At 39.7% G+C, this 15,096-nt stretch overlaps 1 protein-coding gene across 3 annotated transcripts in view; it reads right to left on the reverse strand.

Moving 5' to 3' along the window:
- The window catches only part of Fzd3 (frizzled class receptor 3), a 70,421-nt gene that overhangs the window by 14,293 nt on the left and 41,032 nt on the right, over positions 1-15,096 (reverse strand). For all 3 annotated transcript variants that reach the window (XM_075950247.1, XM_075950249.1, XM_075950248.1), the window contains exons 5-6: positions 6,398-6,546; positions 3,971-4,204 (exon numbers count right to left, since the gene is read on the reverse strand). In XM_075950247.1, the coding sequence (XP_075806362.1) occupies positions 3,971-4,204; positions 6,398-6,546 (383 nt within the window). The remainder of the gene's footprint in view (positions 1-3,970; positions 4,205-6,397; positions 6,547-15,096) is intronic.

Here is a 15,096-nt window from a genome sequence, read left to right on the forward strand (position 1 = left end):
AAAAGGGTGGAAGGAAGGAGAGCAGAGAACATTCAGTCATTTAAAATATACAAAGGGGCCTTCCAGAGGACTGGAGTTCAGTTCCCAGCACCCACATCAGGCAGCTAGTAACTGCCTGCAACTCCAGGAAATCTGACATCCTCTTCTATCCCACATATACACAGATACACACACATAAATAAAAGTAAAATCTTTCTCTAGTGTGAATTACAATCCTGTGCCATTTGTACCTAACATTTCTTAAACTTTATTTTTATTTTATATACATTGGTATTTTGCCTGCATGTATGTGTGAGGATGCCAGAACCCCTGGAACTGGAGTTACAGACAGTTGTGAGCTGCCATGTGGGTGCTGGGAGTTGAACCCAGGTCCTCTGGAAGAACAGTCAGTGCTCTTAACAACTGAGCCACTTCTCCAGCCCCTTGTACCTGACATTTTTATGTGTGCTGTTGGGATTGAACTCTTCCCTTAGGACTGAACTATCTCCGCCCCCTCCAAATAATACATTTTCAGAGGAAAAACTACATTGTATAATTATATCTGATAAACATGACTATCCACAGAATTCTAAAACATACTCTGCTCATGAATAAATAAGAATTAGCTATACAGAAAACAAGTTTAATTACAATGTTTAATATAAATTATATATGTAGGAATTGTCAAATTTCTGTATCTTTCAAAAGCCACTTAAACCAATGTGATTATATACTATACAATATGAAAATACAAATTTTATACAGCATTGTATATAAAACATAGTTTTATAGATTTTTAGACAAATTATCAGGATGGTCACTTTTGCCATTGCTGTAAAAATATAATGTGGGCACTGCAGAGTCAGTGGGAACGCGATGGTTTACACACCGATTCTCTTTACTATTGACTACCACTCATCTACATTAAGTCAATGACAGTTTCGGTAGTGCGTTATTATTTACCCCATCGCTCTCCTCTGCCAGGTCACCTACGTACCAATCTAGTCACTCATCCCCAAACTTCTACCTCCTGACTTCTTTGCCAGCTATCCTCTCATCTAACTAACAATTACTTATTCTTTGAAGTGATGTTTAAATGTAGGTGTACATAGTACAGAGATCAATAATTATCCAAGTAGAGAATCCAGGTGAGTACTTGGAATCTGTGACCCAGGCCAGGGTACCTTGAGATACTGAGACGGCCGCAGACAGCACTATCATGCAGTGAAGCCTGGCTGAAGCAGAAGGAAGTCTTCATGAGATGGCTTTTGGATTATGGAAATCTTTGTTTAGACTTTAGTTTCAATGTAATCGTGAACCTCTGAGATCTGCCCTCCAACTCTGGGTGTGGGAGAGTCCTATATGCCTTCAATAGACCCCACCCACATCACTCTACTTCATGCATATATATTGCACCTTTTCTATAAGGTTCCATGCTCTTAGGATGTAGAAATTAAAACCTTTCTTTATTTTTATGCACAGAATGTCATATATAGACACAGTACTATAATAATGTCTGTTTGACACTGAAAAGGATGAGGCTAGGATGTCAATGACATCACCAGGAGTTCATGGATAAAGTGCATTCCAAAAGATGGATTCCCTAACTCCTTGTCAGCATCTTACATGAAGACCCCAAATCAAGAGCTTCATTATACTCTCCTTTCTCATGCTGTTCTAAAGTTTAAACCAGAATTTATTACCCTAGCTCTCAAAGTCTTGCAACGGCCTCTTCACTGTCAGAGAAACCTAAACCCTTAGCATGGTTGCATCTCTTAGAAGTCCCAATACACACTAGGCACTGAGACGTATCTGCCTGTTCTTGTCTTTGTGCATGCTGTTCCCTTGTCATTCATTCCCTCTGAACTCTAAAGCAGAAGTGCCATCTGTTGGGAAGCTGCTTCTGACTGTCCATGATGAGGTAGATGGTGCTCTTCTCTGAGATCCTAAAGCAGCTCATACACATTTTGACAATATGCACGCATGCACACACGCACGCACACTCTACAGGCTCTACATAAGAGGGGAAAAGAGTGATCTTTTGGTATCTACCTTATTCCATTTACTATGATGATCTGCAGGTCCACTCATTTTCCTGCAAAAGAATGACCTTTTCTTCTTTATAGCTAAATAAAATCTCACTGTGCACTTGCACTATATTTTGTTTATATGTTTATCTGTTGATGAAAATCTAAGCTGATTCTACAACTTGGCTATTCTGAACAGTGGTGCAATAAGCAATGGTAGAGGGTGTGGTAGTTTGAATGTAACTGTCTTCCATAAGCTCACAGGGAGTGGTTCTACTAGGAAGTCTGCTTTGTTGGAGTAGGTATGGCCTTGTTGGAGGAAGTGTGTCATGGTGGGGACACACTCTGAGGTCTCTTCTGCTTAAGCTTTGCTTGGTGTCACAGTCTATTTCCTGTTGCCTGCGGGATGTAGGACTCCTTCTCCAGTATCATGTCTGTCCACACACTGCCATACTCCCACCATGATGATAAGGGAATGAACTTCTGAAACTGTAACCCAGCCCCAATTAAATGTTTTCCTTTATAAGAGTTGCCATGGTCATGGTGTCTCTTCACAACAATAAAATACGTAACTAAGGCAGGGAGTATCTCTACATTATGCTGACTTAGATCCCTTTGGGTATCTTCTCAGGAATATGTAGGTGAGTCACAAGGCAGTTCTATTTTTTGTGTTCTGAGAGGCCTCCATACTGATTTCCGAGTGGCTGGAATAATTTATAACCTCCCCAGCAATGCTCATCCCATCTCCTCCCCATTTTTCCAACACTTACGTTTATTTTCTTAAAGAAAAATCTGTCTTTCAAGTCAGCTGTTCCTCTCTCCCCACTGCTTCTCTGTCCTCTGATAAACGCTTGTTATCTCTCAAATGACTTCATGTGGCAACTCGTAAGCAGTTTCTAGCTCTACTCTCCCAACCCCAAATTTAATGAGATCCCACAGCCAGGCTTCCTTTAAGTTCTCTCTGAAGCGTCTCTGAACTGCTCTCCATGGTATCAGAGTCACTCTAGTCTCTGCTTCCACTAATAAACAAGGGCTGGGTGCTGGGTACTAGCATGTAGCTCAGTGGGAAAATCCCTATCTAATATGCTCACACCCTGGTTTGAACCCCAGCACCCCACTCTACAGTAGGCTGACAAACTGACTTAATGTCGCCTCTGCTTCCTCCGGGTTATAACTGAGGCTACTGAGATGCAGCTTGTCTGAGTGCACACTGCCACAGCAGGTCTGAGCAGTGGCTGCCACTGTAACTAAAAAGCCTAAAGCATTTACTATCTGGCTCCTTAAGAATGCACTTGCACAGCCCTGGGATATATTTTGTTTTATGCTTATACTTTACTTATGTGCTTACTTACATTAATAAGTGAACTTCTCTCTGACTCTGAGACAGGCTGTGTTTCTAGCGAACAGGCACATTGTCTCACTGAATTTCTATGACATTAACAAAGGGGTAGCTATTGTTATTTCTCCTTTATACGTAAGGAAACTAAGTTTTATCATCCTTGATCTTCACTCTTTTTAAGACTGCCTTTTATTTTTCTCATATGTGTATGTGCGTGCCTGCATGTGGGGGTGTGTGCCTGTGAGTGCAGGTTCTTATGAAGGCCAGAGGTGTCGGATCCTCTAGAGCTGGAGTTGTAGGTGGTTTGGAGCTTCTGATGTGGGTGTTGGGAACTGAACTCAGAGGAAGAACAGCAAATACTTTTAATTGTAAAACCATCTCTCGAGCTCCCCAGATCCACATTCTTTTATTTGTTTGTTTGTTTAGTGGGGGGGGTTTCAAGACAGGGTTTCTCTGTGTGACAGTAACACCATGCTGCTCCAAAGCCCTTTGATTGGGACAACTATAACCAGAAAATTTTAAAAAGCTTAATAATGTTCCACTTCTATTTCAGAATTGACTGTCTCTAAACTATTGTGATCCTAACTGAATACAGATAATAAACTAAGTTGCTCCCAGAACTTACCTGCCATCACGTGACCTGTGGAGGCTGCCATGGTAGCTGCTCACTTTGCTGTGCACACTCCCTGCTTTGCTTCTTTGATCATCCACCATGGCCAGCTGAGTTGAAGAAGCATGTGTGGATGTTCCTTGAGTGGAAGTTCCTCTTGATTTTCTTATAATAGGAGTATTTGGATCCCTCAGGAGCGATTGGGCAAAGTCGGGTTCCTGGAGCACCTGCCGGCTCTCATTCACTATCCTACACACACAACAGGAAGTGTAAGATACAAACAGTCCTACAGATCAACAACAATACTGGTATGCAATACTGGTTGGTACCAGTCTTGAAATTAATTGTTCCCCAAATTATGTCTTTAGGACCAATTTGAGGTAACATTTTTGGCAGAGAATAGAATACAACAAAAATCTCTGTCAAAAAGTGGGCTTGATGCCAGTAATCCTAGCATCTGGGATGCTGAGATAGAAGGATCAGAAGCTCAAGGTTATCTTCAAGTTCAAAGACAGCCTACCCTACATAAGACCTTATGTCTAAACACAACAACAAAACAAACCCAATGCCATTCTGCCCTAAAGTGGTGTGACAGACAGCCTGTGTTAGAGTAAGAAAATCAAGATTGTAGTTGTAGTTCCAATTTTGTAAGCACACAGGTGATCTCAGCAAGTTACTATCCTGTTTTTCCTTCATTTTATTTATGAAATAAAGGGTGACAGGTTATTTCTAAAAGGTCCCTTGCAGCTAATGACATCCATCATTTTTTTTAGGTTCCAAAATACTTTAAAAAATAACTATAAGATAGAAAAGTTTTCTTTCATGCTTTGCAGTAGTAATAATGACTTCACGGTAACTGGATACAACTTTAATTTGCAAGAGCAGTTTAAGGCCCCATCTTGACTCGGTGGCAGGAATAGTCATCTAGTGTTAGAACAAACCTGAGTGGTCAACCTTAGGACAAAGTATTAGGAAGAATTAAATTAAGCAAATATTCAATGAAGTCATAAACAATTTAAAGAGACAAATTATCAAAAGTAAAGGCTTTTAAATGTTATGAAGGGATGGACAGTAGATAGATGTGTAGTAGACAGATGTGTATTATGATGAACAAAGCAATAATTGAATTAACAAAAATCTAATTAAATCATTGTAAAATGTCTGTGAGAATCAGTTAAAGTTAAAATTAAATGACTTAATTAAAAAAAAAAGCAACCCCAACATGTAAAGACTTCATCGTATATTGAGAAAGTATGTGTAAGTTTTTGAATTAACAGGGTTGTTAAAATTTCCTGTTGTTTATGGTACTGGGTTGACAGGCGGAAGATAGGTAATTGATGAGTACTTTACACTTCTTCCTCTAATCCACTTAACGCATTCTTGACATTTAAAGTACAATAGATGATCAATAGATATGAGTAAGTTCTTACAGAGAAAACATGTCTTCTGCAAAAACAGCATCCTATTTAATGAAAACACCAAGAACCACTAGTCTTCCTTTTTTCTAAGACAAGATTTCTCTGTTTAACAGTCCTGGCTGTCCTGGAACTCACTCTGTAGACCAGGCTGGCCTTGAACTCAGACACTGGCCTACTTCTGCCCCCCCCCCCCCAAGTGCTGTGATTAAAGGTGTGTGCCACCACCACCTGGCTAACTAGAAATATTTTCATTAAAATCAGGAATATTATGCTATCTATTACCATTATTCTTAATTAACTTTCTTAATAGCTTCATACTACAATTAAATAAAAGAAAGAAATTGAGGTTATAAACTTCTAATGTGCACTAAATTAGAATGGAGCAACAGTCTATCTCTTCACACGTTTGACAGACCTGGAAAAGTAACGGAGAACCTCAAATAGAAGCTAAAGTTACCTCTTACATTGAACAGCTGTGTGGCTGTGGCCAATTATTCAAGCTGCTCTTAGTTTTCTCATGTGAAAAGAGATGAGAATACACACCAACCTTCACAAGGGAGTAAGGAAGGCCAGGTAAATAGGAAGAGAAAAAAACATCCATTTGTTTTCAATTTCAAGAAATTCATACTTTAAATGTTCTGCAATGCTTGGCCTTCCTTCCTTATTAAAGATTAGAACAAGGAAGCATTTGTATGGCTCTACTCAACCAAAATCAAATTTTGAGTTGTCTGTTTATTTATGTTTGTTTTTACTTAAGATGGTGTCTTCCTTTCTTGCTCAGTCTGGCCTCAAACTCCTAAACCCCCACCTCAGCCTAACCACTAACTAGGATTATAGGCACGCGCCACTGTATCCAGCTAGTTTTTCATTTTAAAGTCATGCCATTTGTGTTGAATGTTACTAGTCACTGCTGATAGTCACAATCTTGTTACAATACTTCTCCCAGTCCAACATGCAGGCACGTACGCACACACAAATGCGTGCGCACAAAGGCTATTAATACTATGAGAACTCGTTAACTTACTCTTTTTTCCTACGGCCATGGAAAAAACTGGCCCATTCAAAGCAGGTCTTTTTGCTTCCAACCCAAAATATAGAGGGAATCCCGACTATGAGAGCCATCAGATACTTCATCAGAAAGAGAATCAGGTCCGGACGACTCATCTGAGTAACCTACAGGGAGGGAAAGGAAATCACCTTACATATGTGAATCTATTTAAAGGCAAGTATAGAAATTATAAACACAACAGACAACAGTGAAATCAAGTTACAAACTTAGTATCCTCATTTCTATGGATAATTTTCTTGGATCCTCAAAAGAGCAGCAAGTACTCTTAGCTGAGCCATCTCTCCGACTCTCAATCTTTTATATTCTTGACTAATTTTCTGTACACCTCTTATGTTTTAGCAGAGATACACTAGACACTCCCATGACTGTGAACCTGCCAATTCTTATCCTGTCACCTGTCACTTTGTATCTTGCTAGTAAGGGGGATGCTCTAGCCTTCTGTCTCGCTTTGTTAATGTTCTTTCACCTTACATTTTGTTTCACTTTAACATTGTTCATCAGCTATTTCTTACCCATCCAACACCTCTTCATAGACTGTTTCTTTCCCAGCAAGACCTGTTTGTGCTATTTGTGCCTTTTAAAAACAATGTGTAGTTTACCACTGAAATGTAAACTCCATGAAGATGAAGGTTCACATAGTCTCCAAGTGTTTAATTTCCAGGGCCTTAAGTAGTGCTCAACACATGAGTGATACTCAGTAAATACATATGTATTTAAACTCTTGAACTAACACATTCATTCTCCCTCACCCTCTGGCTCCACAGCATCTGGTGGGTTTTTGTTTTGTTTTGCTTTGTTTTTCCAGAGAGTTTCTCTATGTAGCTTTGGAATCTGATATAGGTATGAATAATTTGTATTGATAGAGATTTACGGTTAATTTTGTTATATGTATAAATGTTTCTGATGTAACTTTACTTGATAACTGTTTTGTTATATGTAATTTTGCTATGTTAAGGTTAAAGCCTTCCTTTTTTTGTTTAAACAGAAAAAGGGGAAGTGATGTGGGAGTGTCATATATCAATCTGTTGATTTCATTGGCTAAGCAATAAAGAAACTGCTAGGCCCATTGGATAGGCCCACCCTTAGGTGGGTGGAGTAAACAGAACAGAATGCCGGGAGGAAGAGGAAGTGAGGGCAGACTCAACAGCTCTCCTCTCCTGAGCAGGAGAGACGCCATGCTACCTGCTCCAGGGAAGACGCACGCTATGAAGCTCCGACCCAGGATGGACTTAGGCTAGAATCTTCCCGGTAAGCGCACCTAGGGGCGCTACACAGATGATTAGAAATGGGCCAGAGCAGTGTTTAAAAGAATACAGTGTCTGTGTAATTATTTCGGGGCATAAGCTAGCCGAGCCGAGCCAGGCGGCCTGGTGGCGGGGACACAGCCCCGCCGCCCCATATTACTACAGGAATCTGCTCAGTAGACCAAGCTGGCCTTGAAATCAGATCACCCTGTCTCTGCCTTCTGAGTGCTGAGATCACCACCACTTCCCAGAAGCCTCTGTTCTTTTAAGATGAGGTTTCACTCCGAAGCCCAAGCTGGCCTTGAACTTGTGGCAAACCTCTTCTGCCACCTGAGTGCACAGTGCATGGGTGAGCTACCACACACATTTGCCTTCCTTAACTTCCTAAGTACTAAGACTACAGGTGTGTGCCACAACACCCTGGCTGGGAAAACTAGAGCATAACGAGACACTAATTTTTATCTACTTTTCTTGTCTTCTCCATGACTTAGAAATCCATCAAGCCAATTAACATGTACATTGACCATGGTTGTATGTATCCAGAGAAAGAGATGGGAAGGGGAATTTCACAGAGGTGGAGTACAGCAAGAATGGCGTGGCTAAGAAATATCCTTCAAATCACATTTTCTTACAGGCAATGAATGATCAAATGAGGACTGATCAGAAAAAGATATTTTAGCTGTAGAAAGGGGATTTAATTGGATAATACAAAGAGGGGCTAGAGTGATCCCTCAGAAGTTAAGAGCACTGGCTGTTGGTCCAAAGGGCCTGGGTTTGATTCCTAGTACCCACATGATGGCTTACAACAGTCTATAACTGCAGTTCCTGGGAATCAGATGCTCTTTCCTGGCCTCCGTGGACACTAGGCATACACACAGACATACACACAGCAAAACTACTCATATACATAAATAATAAGGAAATTTAAATAATAATACAATGAGGCAGACAATGGATAATAACCTTAGAAAATACAACTGGTCAAGTTGCAAACAAGGAAGTGCACCGGGAGAGCGCAATAGAAGTCATATAATTCCTAGAAGTGCTGTGGCTGTCAAGTACTGGCTTGAGCAATGTGTCTTCAAAAATCACTTGAAAAGTTAAGTGCCTTAAACTTGTGACTGTAAGGAAATGATCATCTGAAGTTGGAGTAAATACTCATGGACTCTGTGCAAGCCCTTCATTTTATAGATATGGAGTCAAAATATGGGGAGGAGAAACGATTCATCTGAAGGTTAAATTTATTTGCATCTCCAGGCATTCAAATTTTGAGTATTACTATGTCCCACAGCAGATGAGTTAGAAAATTCTGCGTCCTTGTTGAATATCCATTCTAGGGAGAGGTACAGTACAGTGCTGCTAATACACAAGGAAATGAACTCTTAGGCATTTAGGGAGCAGTAAAACAACTAAGGCAAGGTAAGGAGCAAAGGAGAGAAGAGTCGGGGTATGAAATGATAGAGAGGGTTTAGAAATGATCAGAATGGCCAGGGTCTCTCCATAGACATGACACATTAAGTAGGGGTTGAGGGTGCATTTTGGAGTGAAAGTATTTCAAACAGCAACAATGATAATGATAATCCTAAGGAAAATTTGTTACTTTTGAGGAAAAACAAAGTGGCCAGTAAAGCTAAAGCCAGCTAGAGCCAAGCATACAAGGAGGAGAATGGCAGGAGATACAGGCATAGAAGTAGCAGGAACCAAACGATGTCTGGTCCTATAGGCAATGGTAAGAATACACATCTTATTCCAGTACTACAGGAAGCCATTGAAGGGCTTTGTTCAAAGAGGCAACCAAGTTCACTCGTGTTTTCAAAAGATTATTCTGGCTACCATGCTGAAACAAGCTGTGGAAGAGCGAGAGTGCCCTCAGAAGGCCACTGCCCAAGTAGATGAACACTTGGTCAAGAGAGGAAGTGGAGGTTGTACAAAGCTAGTGGGTAGAATGCAATGTATGAGAGAAGACAAGGCTCGAAGATGCCTCCAAATTAAGAGTCTGAGCAACTGGGGAATGCAGATACCACTCAGGGAATGGGGGGGACCTGGGGTGAGATATAGAAAGCAGGTTTCAGGAGAAATATTAAGAGTTCTAAGTTAAGCTAAGACACATGTCTAAAACACGGGAAGATTAAGACTATGCAGAAGTGATAGAAGGCGGCGACAGAAGACAGGCAGGAGGTCCTATCTTCCAAGTTCTTTCCTCTAGTGTTTTATGCTGTATAATACTGTCTTTTATAAATCAACATTACTCACAGAACAGAAATGTTTAAATTAAAGGGAAGGAGTGCTAAAAACAAAATCAGTAATACCCAAAGCAACCACAAAAACCGTCAGTCATGCAAGCAGCACACAGGAGATTTGAAGGAGAGCAGGGATGTAGCACTGAATAGTATATTACAAGATTCCAGTAAAACCCACAATTCCAGGGGAGACAAGTTAGCACCTGTGGATGGTAAGGGTAAAGCAAGACAGTGACTCAAGAAATATGCATTGTGAGTGTTAGAGCAGAAGTCCAAGACACCAAAGGGAGGAGGTCAAGTGAGTGCTCTAAAAGGAGCCTCCCTATGACTGAGGAAAAGAGCTGGAGAATGCATTACCTGGTTATACATCAAAGAACACAAAAATACTGAGGGTCTGTAGTATATAAACATGACACACAGGGCAAAGCCCATCAAATAAACATACTTAAATAAAGGAAAAAATATATGCTCAATTTTATTTAAGATAACTCTATAATGAAGTGAATTAATAGTTTTTCTTAAAGAAAACAAACGAAAAATAAATCGATCCTTATATAGTAAAGGGGAAAAAAGAGAAGCACTAACTACATTGTTTTTTCTTTTATAAAATTCTCAAAAACACCAGAATCTTTCTGACGTTATAAATATAACCTGCCTTAAGTTGTTTCTGGTGCAGTGATAAAATACCCTCACCAAAAACAAGCAAAACAACAACAACAACAAAAAACCAACCAACCAACCAACCAACCAAACCAAAACCACCAAAACCCAAAAAACAAACAAAAACAAAAATAAAAGAACAACAGCAGCAACAACAAAACCCTTTGGGGCAGAGGGTTTATCTTAGTTCACCAAACAGGCTACAGCCTACCACTCTAGGGAAGCCGCAGCAGCAGGAACAAAGGACAAGTGGCCACATCACACCCACAGTTAGGGGCAGGGAAACAAGGAATGCATCCTGCTTGGTGCTCAGCAAGTTTTCTCTTTTACATAGTCTAAGGCCCAAATCCACGGTGTTATCCATAGCAGACTGGGTCTGCGAAGCCACATCATTTCCTGTAATTAAGATAATTCCCCACCAACATTGCCACAGGCCAACCGGATCTGGACCATCCCTCCTTGAGACTCTTCCCTTGTGGTCTAGAACAGGTTGCATCAAGTAGACATTTAAAACTCATGAACACGTAACCCTAATTGAATTCATCGATGTATTCCTTTGGCTTGTCACCTAGGAAACCAAGAAAAATCCCAGAGAAAGGTGACACCTGCATCAACTTTGACTACTGCCCTGTTTTTTTTGTTGCTGTTTTTTGGAATAGCCTGACTAGCTGTAAACAACCTACATGGCACTATCTTCTAAGCACCTGATCTCCACAAGCACTCTAATTTTCGCCAGTAGAACTACTTATGGCTTTATTGAAGCACATGTGGAAAACATTCACCTATATCTTATTTTTCCTATTAGATTCATAATCTAACAAAGCCATGAGGTTTAAATTCTTTTTAAGTAAATGGAAAAAAATTATTCATATTAAGGAGGGAAAGCCTTGCATTAAAAGGAACCTAAGGTATATTCACATTACTTGGTAGCCTAAACTGTTGTTGAGATTTTTGCTTTGAATCAGGTTGGCAGAGTCTTTGGCTCTTGGTTCTTTTTTCCTTACCAAGCAAAATCTGTATTTTTCTAATGGAGATACATACTGTGTTTGATTAGCTTTTATTTTTTAAAGTATGTTAATCACAAATCACTGACTTACATCAAAGCCGTAATCATATAAGGCCATATGAAAATATACTATTAAAAAGAGAAAGAAAATAAACTATTAGGTTCAGGTAGCCTGTTATACAAGTAACACAGAGTGGAGATTTTTTTGTTGTTTTCTTGGGGACTGACGGCAGAACCCAGGGCCTTCTGTGTGCTCAGACAAATGTTCTACCATTGAGCCACACCCTCAGCCACCAGTTTGTGAATCGAAGCTTCGAGTTACAACTTTTATACATGTCTTAATTACATTATGCTGCTTTATCAGCTTTTACTTTTATTACACTTTGAAAAGTCAATTACTTGTCCTGCCGACACAAGAGCCTATTATAATCTACAGTAATTAAGATAATGTAGCACAGAGACTGGCAAGCCGTGGAACAGAGTGGCGGCAGGTTTCACAGTGAACTCTTCCTGTCTGAGGAAGCACCGCAGCGCAGCCAGGAAGAAGCAGCCAGGGAATGCTAACCACTACACACATCAGGCATGGTCTATAAACTATAATTTGTTCCTTTCAGGAAAGCATTGGCTTCAAATTAAAGCAACACAAGGTTGGGCAAGTAAGGAGCTGTTGGCAGTTCACCCTTTCAGTTTATTTCTCTTCCTCTCTACATCTCACTTTATTTGTGCTGCTGTGAAAAATGTATTAATAAAGTAGAATTTCAATCCCCAGATTTTCCTTTGATCATTGGAAGAAAATCAATATAAATTTACTTTTCAAACATTTTATAAATAACCTTTGTCTTTTAAACAGAGCGATTGTCATCTTAAGGTAATTACTTCTTATAAAATTAGGAGGAGCCAGTGTGGCCCACTGTAATGAAGTTCAACTTGGGTTCTGGTACCTTTACCAATGATTGCTGCATAACCATTCACTGTCCACCTTTAAGTAAATAAAAAATAAAACGTAATGATTAAAGAACAAACTTGTCTCTCATTATTCAAGCTTGTAACTACTCAGCGGGCAAAGAGACAAAGGAGAGCAGACCTTGCCTGATTCAGAATGAACTGCCCAGCAGAATGCAAATGCTCAGATGGTACCATGATGCACACAGGTGGAGAATATAATTTCTCTTCTGGATTAAAAAAAAATACTGTTTTCTTTCTAAAGCAAATCATACAAAAAGTAAATTATTTTAGAGAGTTTTTCTTTTTCAAATGCAGACTGAAAAATAATTAGAAAAGGGAAATCAGATTTTACAGAACAATAAGCCAGAGCTCTTCTTTACACGGCACTGTCATCACCAATAGCATTCTCAGTCTTGGACACAATGGAGCAATCTTTAAAACATCCCCAAATGGTTTGCAATCTCACGATTTAAAAAGCAAGCGAGTAGCTGGGTGGACCAGGCACACACCTTTAATCCCAATACTTGTAAGGCAGAGGTAGGCTGATCTCTATGAGTTTGAGGCCAGCCTGATCTACAAGAGCTAGTTCCAGGACAGGCCCCAAAACTACAGAGAAACTCTGTCTCGAAAATTCAATTAAAAAAAAAAAAAGCAAGCAAAAGACCCTATCAGTTGTGAGCCACAATGTGAGTGCTGAGAAATGAACCTAGGTCCAAACCTGAGTCCTCTGCAAGACAAGCCAGTGCTCATAACCGCTGAGCCATTTCTCCAGCCCCTGAAATGCTGGGTTTTATTTTAAGGCAGAGTTAATAAAGTACTTTGTGTTGTTATCTGGAAATCTTTTACAACGACTACCTAGACACTTCTAAACCTCAGGATCCAACGTAAGACTGTCTTATTCAGAGACATTTTAACCTGGCTATGAAGGGTGGGAAAGATAATTATAATCTTTGTATACTTAACAATTATTTTTCTTGTTATAGAAACTTTAAGCTGTTTCAGTAAGTATTTCCAAATCTGTTTGTCATTATTCACATACTTTTTTTCCTCTGGTGCATGCTAAGAAAGAGCTCGTTTTCTATGGAAGAAAAGGAGAACTCACAGATGATTCTGCTTTAGTCATGGTGTCACCTGACTCAAGTTAACTTTCTTCCACTGGGCTATGATCTCCTTCAAGACAATGGTTGTGTCTTAATCACCCCCACTTCCGTAGCAACCTCAACATGCCAGGAGAGGAGAAGCATAATAATTTTGAACTAATGAGATTTTTAAAAGAAGAGAAAGATGTGGTTTATGGGAAAGCAGTTTCTAGATTCATTTACTGCATCTGAGAAGAACTTAAGATATCATCTTGTAAGATTTCAGAGCACAGGCTGGGGATGATGCTCACTTGAAAGAGTGCTTGCCTTGCAGGCAGCAGGAAAGCCTGGGTGAAGCCCAGAAGCACAAGAACCGGTGTGATAGCACACATCTGTAATCTCAGCACTTGGAAGGTAGAGGTAGGAGGATCACAAATTCAGGGTCATCCTCCACCATTAGTATACTTGAGGCCAGTTTGGGCTACATGAGATCTTGTCTCAAACAAACAAAAAAAAATAGAGCTAAAGAAATACTAAACTAAGTGACTAACCTAAAAATACAACTTCTGAGTGCAATATCCAAAAGAAGAAAAATGCCCCTCAAATACATCAGTGTTCTTACATAGAAGAAAGCATAAAATATTAAGACCGCAAGCTTTGGAACCAGGCAGTTTATATCCAAACTCTGTCACTTACTGTATGATTTTGGTTAAACTGTTTCACACTTATTTCCTTACTTTGTAAAATTATTCTTGGTTCCACTGTCAGTCAGTAAACATCAGAGACTGTCCTCTGGCTTCCACATGTGTGGGCACATACTTGAAAACACAAATGCACCCCTCACATGTACACACACACCCATACCCTGGCAGCAACTACAATTATTAAACTACATTGCCGATGTTACATTAGCACAAACTACCAAAATTACTTCCCTTAATTGGTTCAGTGAAACTTTTAAAAACTGCTAAGAGGTGAAACTGAAAAGCTTCTGTAAAGCAAAGGACATAGTCAACAAGACAAAAACGACAGCCTACAGAATGGGAAAAGATCTTCACCAACCCCACAACAGACAGAGGTCTGATCTCCAAAGTATACAAAGAACTCAAGAAATTGGTCATCAAAAGAACAAATAATCCAATAAAAAAATGGAGTACAGATCTAAACAGAGGACTCTCAACAGAAGAATCTAAAATGGCTGAAAGACACTTAATAAATGTTCAACATCCTTAGTCATCAGAGAAATGCAAATCAAAACAACTATGATATTCCATCTTACACCTGTAAGAATGGCCAAGATCAAAAACACTGATGACAACTTATGCTGGAGAGGTTAAAGGGTAAAGGAAAATCTCATGCATTGCTGGTGGGAGTGCAAGCTGGTACAACCCCTTTGGATGTCAGTGTGGCGATTTCTCAGAAAATTAGGAAACCACCTTTCTCAAGATCCAGTAATACCACTTTTGGGTGTATATCCAAA

The sequence above is a fragment of the Microtus pennsylvanicus genome, chromosome 15 (genome assembly GCF_037038515.1).
Source record: "Microtus pennsylvanicus isolate mMicPen1 chromosome 15, mMicPen1.hap1, whole genome shotgun sequence".
Taxonomy (NCBI): Eukaryota; Metazoa; Chordata; class Mammalia; order Rodentia; family Cricetidae; genus Microtus; species Microtus pennsylvanicus.